General features: G+C 46.4%; 1 protein-coding gene across 1 annotated transcript; it reads left to right on the forward strand.

Annotated features, from left to right (window-relative positions):
• Nucleotides 1-407: 407 nt before the first annotated feature.
• LOC119397934 (uncharacterized) lies at nucleotides 408-19,695 on the forward strand. The gene is made up of 5 exons (XM_037665237.2): nucleotides 408-573; nucleotides 9,567-9,715; nucleotides 15,838-15,944; nucleotides 17,773-17,850; nucleotides 19,374-19,695. The coding sequence occupies exons 1-5, from the start codon at nucleotides 481-483 to the stop codon at nucleotides 19,517-19,519; spliced, it is 573 nt and encodes a 190-aa protein (XP_037521165.1). The 5' UTR covers nucleotides 408-480; the 3' UTR covers nucleotides 19,520-19,695.
• Nucleotides 19,696-19,884: the final 189 nt, after the last annotated feature.

The raw sequence follows: 19,884 nt of genomic DNA on the forward strand, positions 1-19,884 counted from the left end.
TATAAGCATCATAGCAGGTACTAATGCAGATCACTGAACAAGATATATGCAGAAGGGGATACGCGTTCCAACGTACTACAGACGTGTATATGTGCTTGTGATAAACACATACGTGCGCGCGCATGCCCACATACACGCAGGCACACATACGCACTCATACGTGGAGAATGCGATTTGAAATTTATTCGCACACACCTAACGAGGAAAACATGTTTCACGATGCGGCATTTGCTGGTGACCTGTGACGCTTTAACTTTCAAAGCGTCGTTTTGATTGATATTCAGCACTGAGTAATTCTTTTAATTGAGTCATATTTACGAATTCCTATCCTACGCTGTAAATCTTTTCTTGCTGTTCGAAATGCGCTCTTTATGCCTATCAGCTACAGCAAAAAAGCACTTCCGCGTATTAGTTTGTGACATTGCTGTGCATACATCGGTCGAGACAAAGCAGACCGCAAACACCCGAAGAAGAAGCGACATGAAATTTCTGATAAGCTCTGTATTGTTATTCGTACGCTACGACACTCCTCTCTTCTGCTTCGCCGAAGAAAAAAATGTCGATGCAGAAAAGGTAAGCTCATTGTAAGATTGCCTACGTTTAAACATGGCAGTTCAACTGATTAAGCGTAGTGAGCTAGGAGAGTGGTTTGCATGCGTTTCCAAACTCTCTTGGCAACTCCCTCGGCAATAATTTAAGCAGACTCGGACGGCTGCCACGCAAGGGAAGGGAATGTGAGTGTAGGGATGGAGATGGTTCGACTGCAACTTGCGGAATGCTGTTCTTTTTCCAACTCCTGATTTTCTCCTTCGTTATTATTTCTAAATTTCAATGTAAACTAAACCCTGACAATTTTAGCTGTGTGCCTTCCATACATTCATTGTCTGTAACAAAGAAAAAAACTGAGCCCCTCTGTTTTCCTCGATCGTTTGCGTTCCTGGCGCGGGTCCGGCCTGAACACGAATGTGCCAAGCGCTGCCTGCTCAAACCCAGCTCCGTAGTGTTTTTTTGACCTGCTCGGGTCAGAAAAAAGCGGCAGTTCTGGGTTGATGCGAATACCAGCCGCATATGCTTTTAAACCCGCATATAGCTAACTCGTAAAAACACGGGAAATAGTTCGATGTCTTGTGTAATTCGATATAAAACTTTTGAAGAATTATCAACGGTATTTTTGGTGTGGATTTGGGTGCACAGGTTGGCACCACAGCATTGCTGTACAATAATGCAACGAAGCCGGCTTCACGGCAACGCGCGGGGATATTTTTTAGGGGCGAAGCTCCTTAAGGCGGCACCCGTTCGTCCCTCGTAATCGTAGTCATCGTAGTAGTCCGTAACAAGTCTTACGCTTTGACCTCCAAGGTGGTGCCGGTGGGAGATTTCTCCTGTGCGTTGTTGAACAATAAAAAATTCGCAGCGTGCGCGTTAACTAAAAGCCGAATTCTTCTGTCTCTCATTCCCCATTAGCAGCCATTGGCATGTTCCAGTAGGAAACGTTAGTAGAAGTAGAAGTGTAAGTGTTAGCTAAAAGCCGACTTCTTCTGTCTCTCATTCCCATTAGCAGCCATTGTTTACCTCCAAGGTAGTGCCTGGTGAGATTTCTCCTGTGCGTGATTAAACAATAAAAATTTTGTTCAAAACGCCGTTGATTGATGAAATAAACCAACGAAAGACGCCAGATGTTTTGTAAAAGCAGAACGAAAGAACGCCAGATGTTTTTCTTAAAGTGTAGTAGTAGTAGTTGTATGTAGCCACCTCGCCCGATCGTCAACGGGCGAGGACCCTGCCGTACGAGAGTTAAATCACACTAAAAGACATACTTTGCGGGCGATACACTCTAGTGAGCTTTCAACTTTTCGTCTTAATGTACATGATAAAGAAATTATTTCTACGAAAAACGCAAGGCACACCTTGAGCAATATATTTGGTTTTGGGACGCTAAATGGAACCATGAGGCGATGCGAAGCCGGAGCACTTGCACGATCGCGTTCCGTTGGCTTTCGTTGGGCATGCTACCGACCTCGCGTCGTGGAACGCGCGTCCTGTCTTCCCTCTAGCCTTGCCTTTAATTCGCACAGGGCGAGCGGGGAATGCGGTCGCTCTTGGCGCTCTTTCGCTCGGGAGCGGACTTCTTCCTTGCATTTCACCGATCACAAGTGATAATGAAGGGACCACGTAAACCAACAGTACAATAAATGTTTGATGTTTAATATATACACGATGTTTCACACTCTTTATATTATGTACTGGGCGCATTTCACGGAAGAGTTTCACGGTTTACAGATGATTCCCTCCGTAGCTTCGCCCCACTCATCATCATTCACCCCGTGGATATGCTGTGATTTTTTGTAGTTTTTATTTTTCCGTGGTTCGCTGCTGGGTGCGCGGTTTATATGCAGGGGCGGGTTATACGCGAGAAAATACGGTGTCGATGTGAACAGCGCCTCAACATCTTCACACGCAGCTGTGCTTAGTCGTCGGGCGCCGGATGCTTCTAGTCCGCCTTGGCCCTAATGTCGGTCTCGCTCTTCAGTGTCGTATTCAGCGCGACTCTTGGGATGCTGCACGCAGCGGCGACGTCAGACTTCTCTACGTTCATCAATGCTGTTGATCGCCGACTTCGCGACCAACAACAGGTTCTTCCGTTTCACGGCAACCATCGCGTTAACAAAGTGAGCGGAGAATCGCGGAGTAGAAGAACAGCGACCGCGACTGACCGCGCACGACGGGCGACGACAAGTCGTGGGAGAAAGCACCTGGTGGCAAACGGTAGTTTCTACTCGCTGCGCGCGGCGCCCTCCGAATAACACCGCTCGCTCTCCCAAATGCATGCGGAAAAGACCCCTTTCGCGAGAAAAAGCCAATGTCTGGCGAGGGAAAACCAACTTCTTGAGGCGTTTCGTGATTTGCGATGTTTGACGTATGAAGTGTTCCGTCTATTTTTGTTCGATGAAATCATAAATTTTCCTGCGCATTAATGTCAAAGCGTTGTCTTGTTCGAAAATAGTTAGATATAAAGAATAATGTAATTTATCCGAGTACGGAATAGTTCGGGTTTGACTGTATTATTTTCTAGAGACAGATCTGACTCTGCATTGTCATGTCTTTCACTGTAGTTGTTGCCAATGGTTTTGCTAAGGCAGGGTCCTGTCTGATCCTTCGCCGTGTCCGTCGTCCTTTTTTTTTTGCGCCAACTAAATACGTCTCAAGTGAGTCATAACAGGTTTGCGCGCCTGCCTTGCCTGAGACACAGTGGCTGTACATTGCGCCATATTCGGTTGCATAGGCGTGCGCTGGATTATCCATTAGGGGGAAGAAACTCTCAACGCATCAAACCCTCCCCCCCCCCCCGTCCCCCCTATCTGCTGGACGAGTCCGAAAGAAAGACAAGCTTCGCAATCCATGCAAAAAAAGAGAGAGAAAAAAAAATTGCACCATCTCCCGCTAAAGGGGACCATGAGGCGATGCGAAGCCGGAGCACTTGCACGATCGCGTTCCGTTGGCGTTCGTTGGGCATGCTACCGACCTCGCGTCGTGGAACGCGAAGAGGGACGCTACGCGCGTCGTATCTTCCATCTAGCCTGGCCGTTAATTCTCATAGGGCGAGCGGGGAACGCGGTCGACAGGTAGGCGAGAGGGGGGCAGCGTAGGAGAGGAGAGAGAAGGGGAGGGGACGCGCATGCGCTCGAGCTCATCGCGGCGTTGCGCAGGAGAGAATTTCGGCATGTCTAGCCCGCGTTTCAGAGGAAGAGTGGAAAGGGAGAGGGGAGAGGGGTATGGGAAAGGAGGAGGGGAGAGGGAAAGTGGAGAGGGGAGTGGGGAAGGGGAGAGGAGGTGTGTGGAGAGGGTATGCGCATGCGCAGTAAGGGTGGTTACGCCGCACACCACCACCACCACCACCACCACCACCACCGGATTGAGCTCCGCCTTAAGATAATTCGCATCTAAAAAGGAAGCTTCGCACTAGAGGTGGCAAGCCTGAAGGAAGCGCGGAGCTGGACGGCCTTCTTCTTTTCTCTTTATTTTCCTCTTTCTGTCTTCCTCTGTTTCTTTCTTGTTCTCTCATCTCTATGTTTTTTTCCATGTCTTGCTTATCTTTGTTTATTTCGATTTATTTCTTTCTCTCTCTATGTATTTATTTGTCTTTCTCGCTCTTTCTATCTTTCTCTTTCTTGCCCTTCATTCTCTCTGTTTCTTGCTTCCTCTTTCTCTCATTCTTTATTTCTGCCTCTCTCTTACTTTCTCTTTCTTTCTTTCGTTCTTTCGTTTCTGCCCCTCTATTTCCGTCTTTCCATTTCTTTCTATGCTATGCTATACTTATGCTGCGCCAAAACAAAAGTTTTGCGCATCTACAAGGTAGCCACCGCGATAATATGAAATTTTCGAGGCTTAACGGCTTCCTAAAGTAGCTAATTTGGCACAAAGTAGCCACCAGCGGCAACCCTGGGCGTATGGGTGATGGTGAATAAAGTTTTCTTTTCCTTCGTCCTCTAACTATGGTGAGTCTGGAATTAAATTGGACACTGACGCTCTTAAAATTTCGCCCACCGAATCATGGATTGTATGCCCTCTAATTCCTCAAAATGACAATATTGGGCCATTTGAGTTCGTTTGGGCCATTAGGCTAACTCTACTGTGTGGTTATTAATTATGTTTGTAAAACTGAAACGCTCCATCATGCTGCGCACACAAATTAGGAAGACGAAACAGCACTTGTACCGTCGTCTTCTAAGTATGTGTGCGTTAATTTACGGCGCTACGTGATGGACCAGTACAAATTAGTCCAATTTGCGATCATAATGACTCTAAAACGCTTGTAGGAGTCATCTGATGCAAAAGCTGTAGTTCACCTACACACTTCGAAGTATCGTTGCAGATTATTCATAGCATGGCTTCCCAGCGTTGCGAAGTGTAGGATAATTACCTTATTTCTGAGTGTATTTACCATTTTCACTGCTGGATCATGCAGTAGAGGCTTTCGGCGATTTTTTAAACTGCGAAGCATTTCTCAGCGAACCAAAGGCACTTTGACCGTATCTATCTATCTATCTATCTATCTATCTATCTATCTATCTATCTATCTATCTATCTATCTATCTATCTATCTATCTATCTATCTATCTATCTATCTATCTATCTATCTATCTATCTATCTATCTATCTATCTATCTATCTATCTATCTATCTATCTATCTATCTATCTATCTATCTATCTATCTATCTATCTATCTATCTATCTATCTATCTATCTATCTATCTATCTATCTATCTATCTATCTATCTATCTATCTATCTATCTATCTATCTATCTATCTATCTATCAAAGAACAAACAACACGACTCAAGCCGTAACCAAACCCAGACATTCAGCATGGAAGTCAAGTATTCTACCACAGAGCCCCGCCAGTGCTTCAAACTGCTTCAGAAAAAAAAAATCTGGACAGCTCCCCTTCGCGAACACTGTCGAAACAGCGAAGCTTATGCCCGTCCTTCACCAGGGTATATCGTACTTCTATGTTTTTCAAGTCTTCCGCTCGCTGGCGCTTACTTACTTCGGTCTCTCTTGCGCAAACATCGCGGTTGGCTTGGCGACGACATGCCCGTTCTCTCGTCATCTCTCGTTGACGCTCACGTCGGGCGGCTTCTTCATCGGGAGAATGAGAAATGTTCGCCATCTTGAAAGCGCAAACTCCTGTACACTGACACGCCATTTTACACTCCACTGCGCCTCGCCGTCACCCCATATTGGCGCGTTTCTCGAAGGTTCACCCCTCGACATCCTCCGCCCTCGCCTCTCGCAGCACACGCAGCGCTCCCTTTCCTACCGAGCTTCACTCTCGCCACACTGCGAGGACACGTGATCACCGCTACCACGACCCCGGACATGAAAGCCTCGACTAAGAACAGCTTCGCTGTCAGAATACCCTATACAAGCGTGATGCCAGATTCTATAGCAATGCCCATGTCATGATGTCCGCTTCTATATCGATGTAATAAACATCAGATACATACAGCTATGACTCTGCAAGGTAGCAGTCAAACATTGCGCAAATATGCCTACGGCCGCTACTTACGATATGAAGATCATCACACCGTATCGTGCATATCGTGCCAATAAAACTGGAGTCTCTGCTCTAACGTGAAAGCCGACGTTATGTCGGATCATGAGTTACCCTCACATCAGTGTACCGGCCTTTCCTGATAAGCGCAATTGTGCACAACTACTGAATTTACACAAATACGTCCATCTACCTGGTAACACTTGGCGCAAAGAAAAAAAGACCGGTGAAGGCTGCTACTTGCTGACTGCTTCGCATGAAATTGATTCCCACAATGCGTAGGATCTGCTTTTTTTTGTTTGCCAGATGCACAGTACTTAGGGTAATATCTTGAGCTGCGACATTTCTCGCAGCGCTTGGAAGTACTCCCTTAAAAAGGTGAAAACATTCACAAGTTCTGGCGAGCTGTATACGTCCTAGAATCAAACATGCAGCATACTTATTAAAATAGTTGTTTTTCGTTCATACTCAACAATTAATTTGTCAATGTTGGTTGGAGGGGTGACGATGTATGGTCTGACTTATTCTAGTGCAGTACTGGGGCTTTATAACAGTGTCAATAAGAAAAAAAAAACATTAAGTGAACAGAAGGACGGCAGGACTTTTTTCGTTCAATATTCAACGTAATCTCGCCGCTGTAGGCCAGCCTAAATGTACTCAGAGGCTGTGACGATATTCACTAGTGTGACTGATGTCACGACGAAAAGGTGGAACAGACTTGGAGCTAAAAACATGAACACCTTCTTATTGGAGCCAGCCAATATTGGATGGAGGCTTGGAGTCAGCCTTGTCGCGATTGAACATCAGGGAACGGCATGTCGCGCTGCATCGGTAGAAATTGGTGTTTTAACAGAGATGATGCGGGTAGTTCCGTCTTTGTGGTCCATTCTTGTTGGTTATCGTTGTGCAAAGCAGCAAAGATTTAGGTAGCAAGTGCTAAAAGTGTAATATAGTCGGTTACAGCCTAAGAATAAATGTAAGCTCCGCCCACACCCGTCGCTGCCCTACTCACAGAGAATTAACATAGATGCCCTATCCAATCGCATGTCCTCATTTTGGTGACGTCAAACACTATTCGCGTATTCCAGGTAGGGATTTTCCGATAGGGACACATGTTCGTATCGCTGGCTCTCGGTCGAAAACTTGAACTTCCGGCCCTATTTCTGCAAAGATTCTCAAAAAAGACAATATTTTAAGTAGGGACGACTAACTTCTTCACTAATTTATTAGTAGTTAGTAGGGACGAGTAACTGGATTCCAAGAGAAGGCAAACGCGCGATGGGGGAGACAGAGAGTTAGGTGGGCAGATGAGATTAAGAAGTTTGCGGGTATAACGTGGCAGCAGAAAGCACAGGACCGGGTTAATTGGCGGAACATGGGAGAGGCCTTTGCCCTGCAGTGGACGTGGTCAGGCTGATGACGACAATGATGATAACTAACATTTAATTCTTATTATGCTTAGTATTTACATTATTACCGAAGGAGTACTCATCGTTAGAAGGGAAACCATCTATAGCACGGCTCCCTTCCCCGGATGAGTGGCTGTACTTTTTCTTAGGTCCTAACCGACTATCTGCGGCCGTTCCCTTTGTTGCCAATGCCATATTAAGAAAAATAGCCGTGTTTATTATTCCATAACAATCTTAAAATCATTACGTTAGGTGACATTGCAGTGGTTTCTTGAAGGACCAAGTGTCAGCAAGAAACACTGCTCAGAAAATGTTAATTAAGAAGAAACATTCTTGTTTTACTTACTTTACGGCTTCGGTCGATTTCATCGCTGCACTTTTATTATTATTCATACTCTTCCTGATTTAAATGTAGTAACTGCCTATTTGAACGCAAAATTCGTGCGTACGGTAAAACGCGCGGTGATGGCGAAGTCTGCGCAGAGTAAAATCGAGTCTTTTCAATCGCAGAGTAGGGTATTTCCGAAAAATTGGTCGGCAGCGCTGACGCTGCTCTTTTCTACAAATGAAGAAATTCTCAATTAGCGCCCAATAAAACCATATTTATCAAAATTTCTCAGCGAATCATCCCTAATGTTTCCCACGCCCCTCTAAATGTAAAATTTGTGGATCATATAGTTATTCAGTACATTATAAAAACAAGCATACGATGTTTCTTAAGCACTTCTAGTTTCGCGAGAAGCTTCGGTATAAAATAAGCGATGCGTTCTGCGTTAATACCGACACTAGAGCACTGCACGGGCCCGGGCCGGCCCGAAAGCCCGGGCCCGGCCCGGCCCGCGGGCCGGGCCGGACCGTCCGAAGCGTTTTCCGGCGGGCCCGGGCTGGGCTCGGACTTGAAAGTGCGGGCCCGGGCCGGGCCCGGGCTTGAAGCCGCGGGCCTGGGCCGGGCCCGGGCTTGAGGCTGCGGGCTGGGCCGGACTCGGACCCGCTCATTAAAAGGCGTAAGTCGGGCCTTCGAGCACACGCGAACGTTATGCATTACATGGTCTAAGGTATACTGTGCCAAGCTGAAGTGACACGTGCAAAGAGCTGGCTCTTAACAAAGCTTAGCAATAAAAATAGAAAAACAGTTGAAGTGCTATTTTTTTTCACCAGTATAGATATAGATTGGCATTGTATATTTTCACTAACGTTTCGTCTGCTGGACCAGACTTTGTTAAAGTAACAAGTACATCGTGGTGGGTTTCCTTATAAACACGCCAGATCACGTATATATATTAACAGCACTATCAATGGGCCAGATCACGGTTGTTCCCATGGGAGGAATAAAGATTTCGGTCTTTTATTCGAGGTTGACACATACGGTACATTTCATTTATATTTCTTGGTATTACGTGCCAAAACCACGATATGATTACGAGGCACGCCGTAGTGGCACCGGATCAATTTCGACCACCTCGAGTTCTCTAACGTGCACCTAAAGATAAGTATATACACGGGTGTTCTTGCATTTCGCCCCATCAAATTGCGGCCGCCGTCGCCGCGGGAATCCCACCCGCGTCCTAGGACTTAACAGCGAAACAGCTTAACCGCTGAGCTACCACCGCGGGCAAAGCAACATTTCGATGCATGTACACACCGGATTTTCCGTCCGATCGCCCGCTACAAAGCGCAATCATCATCAACAACTAATATCCTCTAGCGGGCCCGGGTCGGGCCTGGTCATGAACAAGCGCGGCCTGGATTAGTTTAGTAATGAACGCCCGGGCCCGGGCCGGGCTCGGGCTGGGTACGGTCAAGTACGCCCGGGCCCGGGCCGGGCTCGGGCTGGGTACGGTCATGTACGCCCGGGCCCGGGCCGGGCCCGCGCTTGGAACCACGGGCCCGGGCTGGGCTCGGGCTTCATAAAGCGGGCCCGGGCCGGGCCCGGGCCGTAAAATCCGGCCCGTGCAGTGCTCTAACCGACACTGCTGCTGGTAGTTTTAATTATAGATTTTACGACAGGTTCAGTACTCCCTGTACTGTTGTATGGCGGAAGGGTGAGCTGGTATTGACGCTCACGACCCTGTTCAGTATTTTGCCTCTCCTTTTATTTCAGCTGCTGCAAGTGAGAACGCCAGTAAAGTATATTCTGGCTGAAAGTACGGATGTTTTCTTTGGATTAAACTCACCCTGTATGACATTGGAGATGGTCAACAGCACACCTCCATACCTAGTAGTACTTGACTACAAAGATGAGACACACTGGTGAGTGAGGTCGACATATTAAGGCCAGCCATTGCCCTCGCGGAGGCAGGACTATTATCACCTATTTCTTCTTGCATTGCCAAATAAAACAGCGTACGTCGATTTTGCAGAGAACGGTAGCTACAGCTTTAGTGATTCAATATGGTGTACACCCTGCAGCAAAAGTTTGCGGGACGCGAAATTTTCGAGGGTGTTATATTCCCGCTTTGTCTGACAAACCTCCAATTAAACGTTACAACCTGTGGCAGTTGTGACCAATACGTTACCAGCTTCACTAACATACACTAACAGCAAAAATTCGCATTTGCAGTGGAGCCCACGTACCGTAAACGTTTGCCGCCATGTGTACGTTATTTCAACTTGCATATAAATAACAGTCTCTTATACACGGCAATTTAAAACGTTCTCTAAGCACTGCAGTACCAGTGCCGCCTATGCCCACAAACCTCTCATGGTGGTCAGAATAGGATTTTTAAGGTTAATTCATTTACTTCTTTATTCAGTATACCACAACGCCGAAAAGGCACTGCAGTGGGGAGGCGATTTACAAACAGCTTGAAAGGTGCAAAAAAAAAAAATTACACATGTGATGAAAGCGAAGAAAAAAGATAAGTTACAGCCGTATCAAAACACGATAGAATGGTTAACGTATAAATGGGCGATGCAACTATAAGGTCAAAGAAACGGGAACATTGAGTCACTCCAACAAGGCAAGAACATCGAGCTAAAAAGGCCTTTGTTATCGTTCTGCAGATTCTTCGCATTCAAAGCTTGTTAATAGGGGTGTGTTAAAGTTAAAATTTCGGAATGCTGCGTTGAAAACACATTCACATTTGAATACCCAATCGCTTAAGAGCCGAGCAGCTTGCTTGACGAAATTTGGGTATCCATAATGTACAGGTTGCTGTTGTGGAAAGTTTGTTTCGTGAACTAACTGCCCGCACCAATAAGCAAACTGACAGAATATGTGGAATAGCTGTTGGTTGCGGACGTTTACAACGTTTCCCATTCTCTCTAAAAGGTAGCTGGCCACATTGATGTATAAATAGCGTTGCATGCTCAGCTTGGCAGCCTCTGCAAGAGAAGTATGCCTATTGAAATAGAAATCACGATAGACGACTGCGGGTGGAAGCATAAATACAAGTTTCTTGACTGTGTTGAACATGTAACATACGTATATACTCCTTTGCGGTACGGAAATCGACAGACGAACTTCTCGCCAATCAGGGCAGCATGTGCGAGATTCATCCCGTTTCAAGAGGCTGATGTAACATGTAAGAATAAAGCTAGCAAGAAACTATGCTGAGGCCGAAAATATTTAGCAGGCAGACATGATGTGTAAGCACGCCATCTGTCGGGTAAGAAAAACAAACTTGAGTTTCTTGTGATATATTATTGCGATAGCAATTATATGGACAGTCTCGGCTGATTTTTGCCGTCGCCGTCGCTGTCGCCGCCGTCATGGACCGTATATGTGTATATATATATATGTATATATATATAGAAAAGCCACAAAAAAATATAATTCAGAAATACTTTCCGACGCGCGGAATCGAACGGCCGACCTCTCGCTCCGAAACGCGTGGCGTTAGACGGCTAAGCCACGCAGAGTAGCGCCTTTCAGCATGCTAACGGCGAGCTATTTATATACACCATTTTACTTCAGCGTGCTTTCTTACTCACCAGCGAGATGGCGCGATGTGTGCGCTGGGCGCGTTTAAAGGTTGTCGTCCCGCTCCTGCGAACACCGAGGCTCTTCGCCCTACAGGGCGTGGTCGCCTTCGTGCGCTTATCTCAAGGAAAGAAGGGGGCGGGCGGGGGGTTGGAGCGGGGGGTTTTATGTCTTGTGCTTTCCCCGCGATGTCCGCGCTGAAGTCACAGAGCGTATGAAGGTCACTTCGCTCGCTGCAGCGGCCGCGTTTGCGAAAGGAACGCACTCTTCACACAGAAATAAGCAACAACTGCGACATTTAGTTCGCGCTCGTCCTGTGTGTACCTGTTCGTTCGTTTCGTGCGTCCTGTTTTATGTTTCAGCAGTGCGCTTCAAGTATCGAGCTGTGACGCATGATAGTTTGCGCTCGTCCTGTGTGCGTTCTTTTCGTGCGTCCTTTGGGCTCGAACGACGCGCTGGCAATTTCGAGCTGCTTTCCGTTCTTCGCGTTACATTCCAATTTGTTGCTATCGCATTCATTGCTTCGCCGTTGCGGTGAAACTGTGACTCTTTTTAGATAGCTTTAAAGTCGTGGCCATATGGCACATTCACTTACTGTGGACTCATGGACATATAAACATAGGTCGCCAAAATAAACCAAACTCACTGCTGACCCAGACTCATATTCGTCAAAATTTTATACTAAGCCGTGCTTACTCGTACTCACATTCACCAAAATGCTTTACAAGCAGAATCGCTTTGACGCCAACTCACCAACGTTTTACTCAGCCGGACTCACCCAGACACAAACTTACGGGTTAGTCTAAGCCCGAGTGAGTTTGAGCGAATCGCCTCATGAGTGAGTTTCTCGACCTATGCATGACACTTAAATAACGGAAGCAGACCCAACGTGTTTATTCGGTCACGTCCCAGAGAACAGCCGGTATGAAGAAAAAGAATGCACTCATGGTGATTATGTACAGATCAAAGCTATGAGACGAATGAAAAGCGCTTACAATGTATGTTCTGTCCTGCTTCAAATAAACACTTGTTGAGAGGCGACGCTGATAGGTCTCGGTTCCTACATTCGTGTTTTACAGCGAAAGCTGTTGTGAGATCACAACAACAATGCCGTAGACGTCTGCCGCCGTCGCCGTCGGCGCCGATGTCCATAACTGCTATCGCGCAAAATAAAAAATTAACTAAATAAAAAACAGCCAGGATCGGGTGGGATTTGAACCCGGGGCCTCTGCGCGGCAGACGAGTGTTCTACCACATAGCCACGCTCATTTTTTCTTTCCTTATTGCCTATGTACATACAGCTTCAAATTCTGGCAAAAAAGACCATATACAAGAGTCATATCGGGCAAGTAATCGCGTTAACATATGTAACATATAGTAGCAGAAGAGTAAAACCAGGAGTCGCACAATGCTAGTTGCGCAACGAGTGTGTGGTTTAAAGCTTCCCACCCACTACAAAGTGCTCAGCCACAATTCTTCATCGTCATCAGCCACATGCAGCATCTACAAAGCGCACATAATGCCTGACGTGTAGCGGGTGCCTCGCTTATCCGCAGAAAGAAGAAGAGGGGTATAGTGGGTGATTCCCCACTTCACAAAAACTATGATTTAAGGAGTGGTGGATACCTTGCATGTGTACTTGTATAATTTTCCCCAAGAGATAAAAAAAATTACACCATCTCCCGCTAATGGGGACCATGAGCCGATGCGAAGCCGGGGCACTTGCACGATCGCGTTCCGTTGGCGTTCGTTGGGCATGCTACGACCTCGCGTCGTGGAACGCGAAGAGGGACGCTACGCGCGTCGTATCTTCCATCTAGCCTGGCCGTTAATTCTCACAGGGCGAGCAGGGAACGCGGTTGACAGGCGGGCGAGAGGGGGGCAGCGTAGGAGAGGAGAGAGAAGGGGAGGGGACGCGCATGCGCTCGAGCTCATCGCGGCGTTGCGCAGGAGAGAATTTCGGCATGTCTAGCCCGCGTTTCAGAGGAAGAGTGGAAAGGGGTAGGGGAAGTGGATAGGGGGAGAGGAGAGAGGAAAGGGGAGTGGGTGGAGGACAGGGGGAATGGTGAGGGGGAGTGGAGAGGAGGTATGTGGGGAGGGTATGCGCATGCGCAGTAAGCGTGGTCACGCCGCACACCACCACCACCACCACCACCACCACCACCGGATTGAGCTCCGCCTTAAGATACTTCGCATCTAATAACACACAGAGGAAGGGCGTTCTGGTTACAGTCGTTCAGAAAATCTGGTCGATCGCAACAAGCGCAGTAGCGCTTGCTCGGCCTTCTTCTGCGACGTTGCGTCTTGTCAATGGTATGGTATGGTAAACTTTATTGAGGTCCTGCAGGACGCGTCTCAACACGTAGCGGGCCGCTCCCACGTAGGGACCGGAAGGCCAAGCCTCTCGGCCGCATCGTGGGCCTGCTGGACAGCCCAGAGTTGTTCAGCCAGAAGGGGGCTACGGAGGGCCACATCCCACCTGGCCGAGTTATTATCGACTGTAGAGTGTGACCGGGCACACCGCCAGAGCATGTGTTCTAAAGTGGATATTTCTCCGCACGAGGGACAAGAACTGTCGGTATAAATATCGGGATAGATCCTGTGTAGGAGACACGGGTTAGGATATGTATTCGTTTGCAAAAGGCGTAGCGTGAGGGCCTGAGCTCTGTTGAGCCGCGGATGTGGAAGAGAGTAAATTCTGCGAGCGAGGTAAAAATATTTTGTAATCTCGTTGTAGGTAGAAGGAGTGTCCCTGTTCTCGATGGAGTCGTCTCCAAGCTGTCCGGGGGAAGCGCGGTAGGTTAGGTCGTGCGCAGCCCCATGAGCGGACTCATTGAGGTTGGGGGGAACACCCTCTATCTGACCCTGATGTGCGGGGAACCAACAAATGAAGTGGTGTGTGATTTCCTTACCCTCGAGGAGCCGAAGGGCCTGCTTAGAAATAACGCCTTTTTCAAATGCTCTTACTGCTGACCTCGAGTCGCTATAAATAGCGTCTCGCGTGTCATCAAGCAAGGCTAGTGCAATTGCCATTTGTTCCGCAATTTCTGAGTTCCTGGCCCGAACCGAGGCAGCATTGGTAATTTGTTGGTTAGAATCAATGGTTACAATTGAGAAGGCTTGGCGTCCTCTATAGGAGGCAGCGTCCACAAAGCTGACCTGTCGCTGATCACTGTATATTTGCTTAAGGATGTTAGCAGCTCTTGCTTTTCTTCTACCACGGTTATAATCGGGGTGCATGTTTCTAGGGATAGGCGCCACCGTAATGCTTTCGCGAACAGAATGAGGAATGTTGGAAAAGTCTCCTGCGATCACATCGGGGCAATGACCGAGATCCCGTAGGATGCATCTACCCGCTTTGGTAGTAGTGAGACGAGCTAGTTGTGCGCGTTCCTGAGCTTCCGCGATATCCTCTAGGGTGTTGTGAATGCCGAGCTGAAGTAAACGCTCTGTGTAAGCAAAAATCGGTATTCCAAGAACTCGCTTGGTGACTTTTCTAAGCGTAGAATTCTTTCCTCCGACAAAGGTCGGCCATCCAACTTGTTCAGCGCGTTGCAAAGAGATAGTCGCTGTGCACTGTACTGAGGGCAGTCGCAAAAAATATGTCCAGTTGTTTCTGCGTTGCCACAGTGGTCACAGGCTGTATGTGCGTTTCTTTCTCTCCCCTGTCTCTCTCTACATCTTCTTTCTTGCCCCTATTTCCCCCCACCCCAGTGCTCAGTAGCAAACCAGATGCTAACATCTGGTTAACCTCCCCACCTTCATTTTTTCACCTCTCTCTCTCTTCCCCAAGAGAGTTTGGAACGGGTTCTAGAAAGGCCGCTTTTCGAGCTTTCGCTGTGACTGTGCTGCGCGTTGCGCGCAGGCCTGTCGTTTTAGATGCGAAGTATCTTATGGCGGAGTTCAATCCGGTGGTGGTGGTGGTGTGCGGCGTGACCACCCTCACTGCGCATGCGCATACCCTCCCCCTCCCCCGCCTTTGATTACACTGCCGGGCACGCTTTAAAATGTGCACTGGTATCGGGATCGGTCCACGCAGTGCTTAGCATAGATTAAGCTGTATCTGTGATTGGCCCAGTTTCAGGAATATTAAGTTTCAGGGATGGGGATTTTGGCCTAAAGGAGGACGTTCTCTGCTGCACTGCTGGTACACTGACAACAAGCAAGAACAAGGCTCTATTGCGCTATGCGTGTGTGTGCGTGTGGTATCTTTTTGCAATGTCCATAGTGCTAGATGCCCTAGGAATAAAGCCAGAAAAAACAACCAAGTTTACTCGGCGAGTGATTTACGTCAAATCCATGGGGGTAGGCGAAGAAAGCCTCTCTTTAGTATTTTTTCGTACGCTTTCTTTATGGTAGTTATTTACTGGTATTAATGTCATTCCCATTTTTAATGGTACCAATGGCCTCTTCTCTTTCTGTCGTCATTGATACCATTTTCTTCATACAGGAAGACACTAGTTTACACAGCTGAAGTGACTTCGTTCACTGCACAAAGTTCAACCAAAATTAGAACTATTATTACATTCACAGCTAGGGAAACTGAAGCTGTTTACGGTGAGTTGTTTTCGGGATTGCTTTCTCTACTTCCGTTTGGACGCTATATTTCAAATGATGCACGCACATTATTGCAGCAGCATTTGCACGAGCGTTCTAGCTGTACTTTCACCGTCGCCGTTATGCTCGGTATAAAGCTCTATTCCGAGATGAATTACCACCCCGCGACTATGGGCTGCAGGTGCAAGCGTCAGTGTGCGAGGGTGAGCACGGAATGATGTAGGCTTGTAACGAATATAACAGTATTCGAATTCGCTTGGAAACGAATTAAGATTATTCGAAATTTCAAAGTATTCGAAATGAACAAATAGGCATACATATACGACATGTAACCACTGTAAGTGTGGTTTCACTGCAGTAAAGAAATGTTGTACCGTGAAGGCACCTTTCCAAAAAATCTGCACTGCCGCGAAGCCCACTTCAAGGTTAAAGGAACATATTACCCTCACACTGATTCATCATTTTTTAAGTTTAAAAGCTTGTTATGACAGCTTATATGCTCTAAGTATAGTAAATTTTACAACGTAACGTATTTTACAGGCTATCACTTGCATTCTACCGAAAGTCAAGTCCTGCTACTATACAAAATTGCTTCCACTTCCCTTTGAAGTAAAAAGAATGATTTTCTTTGTAATATGTCATACATACTATTGGAATGCTATTCAAAATTATTCGACCAAATTATTCACTGTTCGCTTCGAATTCGCATCGAGCCTAAAATTTACTATTCGCACAAGCCTAGAATGATGGTGGCGCGAGGCGCGGGAGAGCACTGCTGGAAGGGATTAGGCGGGGTCCGTGCAAGCATGACATCCTCGCAGCAGGGGCGTAGCCAGAAATTTTTTTCGGGGGGGGGGGTTCAACCATACTTTATGTATGTTCGTGCGTGCGTTTGTATGTGTGCGTGTCTATATACGCAAGCAAAACTGAAAAATTTCGGGGGGGGGTTTGAACCCCCCCAACCCCCCCCCCCCCTTGGCTACGCCCCTGCCTCGCAGGACGCGTGACCACGACGCTCGTTTCCGAAGGTATACGGCATTCAGAATTTCACGAACGCGGGAATCGAATCGTGGTTCCCGCGATACATCATTTTTCGTTTCTACGTAAGAGTAAACAACATGTGATTATTTAGCATGCTAGTCGGTGCCTCCGAAACATCAAAGAGGCAAAGAAGATACCAGCATCTGAATCCAGGTCTTTATTCTTGAATTAGGGCTCGCTAGGCCTTTATGCCCAACTCACTCACCTTCGGGATCGCCCCACTGTACCTTAGCTGTCCCGGAGATCCTGCGCCGCCCGTATCATTATGAATTCCGGTGCTCTCCTCATGCCTCCTTTTTCCTGTAGTATGTGCCTTTCTGGAGCCGCCGTTGGCATCCGCGTCTTTTAATCGGATGGTGAAGGCACAGGCGAAATGTTGTTATTGCAATAAAGTTTTAAAAAATTATGGCAGCTTCGCACTAGTGGTGCCAAGCCTGAAGGAAGGGCGGAGCTAGGTTGGCTTTCTTATTTCTCTCTATTTTTTCTTCCTTTCTTCTCTTTTTTCTATTTCTCTCTGTTTCTTGTACCTGTTGCATTCTATTTCTTTTTTTCTCACTCTATCTATTTCTTTTTTCTCACTCTGTCTATTCCTTTCTCTTTCTTCCCTTTCTCTCTCTCTATCGCTTCCTCTTTCGTTCTATCTCTTTCTCTCTCTCTCTCTGTTTATTTCTTTCTCTTTGTTTGTCTCTCCGTCTATGTTTTTCTGTCTTTTCACCTTGTTATGTATTTATTCCATTTCATTTCCCACATATCTTTAAGATTTTTTCGTTTTTATCGCCTTGAGCAGATACGGAATCGTATGAAGTTACGTACCCCGAGGAACTTTCTTGCTTTGTTCTCTCGCCTACCGGCGCGCCTTCAACAGGTGAGTGCATCAGTTACGCTAGATTATTTCAACGAAAACAAAACTCAGCGCCGCAACGGTGTCAAGAGATGAGGCTTGTGTATGGGCTTTTCTATGCTGCCGGAAACTGACAAACTGCGGCACTAATTTTGAGGTTAGAACGGCGCGGACAGCAAAACATTTCTACCGCGTTCTTAAAAAAAATAAGCGTGCCCAGCTGGCTTGGTTGTCTCGAATAGGTGACGCTTGAAGCCAGGGTATCTAACCTAAACCTAATCGAAGACGTAACTTCACACACACACACACACACGCACGCATATATATATGGGTCATTCCATGCCAAATCACCCAGCGTTTTTCCGACCATCACAAATATGGCTGAAAAAATTTCCACGCTTTTCTTGAAGTTCAAAACTCGTTCTGCTCGTTCATTTCTGTTGCCAAAAATTTTCCCGCCTGTTTGTGAGTGTCTGTAGTTTTGCGCCGACTGAGCTAAAGGGCATCAAACAACAATTTTTTCAAAGGGTGTTTATAGGATGCACTCAATAAAATGGTATTTCCGGCAAGCTAATGAAGTGATGTAACTGTAAAAATAATGACTCGTTTATGTATATCGATTCTTCGAGGGCTTTTCGCACGAGCAAAATTGAACAAAGTTGCAAAGTTTGATATTTTTTTCCAGGAACAAGGCAAACTCAAAGGGTAGAAATTAATTATATACTGGAAGCCTAATCGACATACTACAAAAGAAAAATAATTTAGTCGCTGAAGGTGTAGCAAATCGTCTGAAAAAAAATTGCGAATTTAACTTTTTTTGTGAAAAGCTCAGTATTCATCGTCAAAAAACTTGCCTTGGTGGTCGGACTAAAAATATGCACGATACTTCATTTGAAAGCTCTATGTATTAGCTAAACATAGACAAAGTTACAAACAGGTATTATTTTTTTAACTTGAGAAATATTTTTTTGAAGTTTTGTATCTCCACCAGCTTTTAGCCGACGTAACTCAAGCGGCATGAAGCACTCGCAAAGGCAATCTTCAGCCCATGCCCACTGACCAGGGATGCAGACGTCAAGCATGGTGCTGTCTATAAAGCAACCCCATTTCCTTTTCCATTACTTTATAGACAGCACCATGTTTGACGTCTGCATCCCAGGTCAGTGGGCATGGGCCGAAGATTGCCTTTGCGAGTGCTTCATGCCGCTTGAGTTACGTCGGCTAAAAGCTGGTGGAGATACAAAACTTCATATGGGTCTATATATATATATATATATATATATATATATATATAGTGTCGTGATCGTAAACGTGCAGTGCAACGAAGTTTTGATGTGGGTAACACGACAGTATGTGTACGAGGAATCCAGGTGTACATTGTTGTATCATTACGGCGTTACATGATTATACAATCACTAATTAATAAAGAATATGTTATGTCATTGTGGAGGGTGTAAAACGGCGCAGACACAACTCAACTACCCTCCACCATGAACCAATTTGAACTAGCACTATTCGCAGTTCTAATAATATGTCATTTTTTGCAGGCTGCTCTTGGTGGAAAAAGCTCCAAAACTCGCATGAAAACCATACGGCGCATTGCCCGGTTGTACCCGAAGGAGATAGCTGCAATGCTCTTTATGAAAGATGTAGGACAACAACAGGGGAAGACCAATGTCTCGCTTGGCTTTGAGATGTTGTAATGAAGATGCGAAAAAAATACGGAAGAGAGTTTCGTCTAATTTTCAGCCAAGGTACTCTTTCTGGATCTTCTGTCGCGTTCATCATACGGAGTATTTGCGTAGTGAACTGCACGGGGTACAATTACGTGTTACTGGTTGTCATAAAATATAATAAATGAGAAGAAAAGTGCACAATATTCGACTTCGGCCTATTGCTGCTAGCAAATCTCTTTAGCAATTATACAGACGCCACAAACTATGTCGCTGAATAAACCGAGGTGTTCTTGATCACATGTATGCAACCAAGAGATAACGAAAGCAAGAACCCCGTAAGGAAGTCAGTCAGTCAAGAACTTTTATTCATCGGTCCTGAGGA

The sequence above is a fragment of the Rhipicephalus sanguineus genome, chromosome 6, assembly GCF_013339695.2.
Source record: "Rhipicephalus sanguineus isolate Rsan-2018 chromosome 6, BIME_Rsan_1.4, whole genome shotgun sequence".
NCBI classification, from domain to species: Eukaryota; Metazoa; Arthropoda; class Arachnida; order Ixodida; family Ixodidae; genus Rhipicephalus; species Rhipicephalus sanguineus.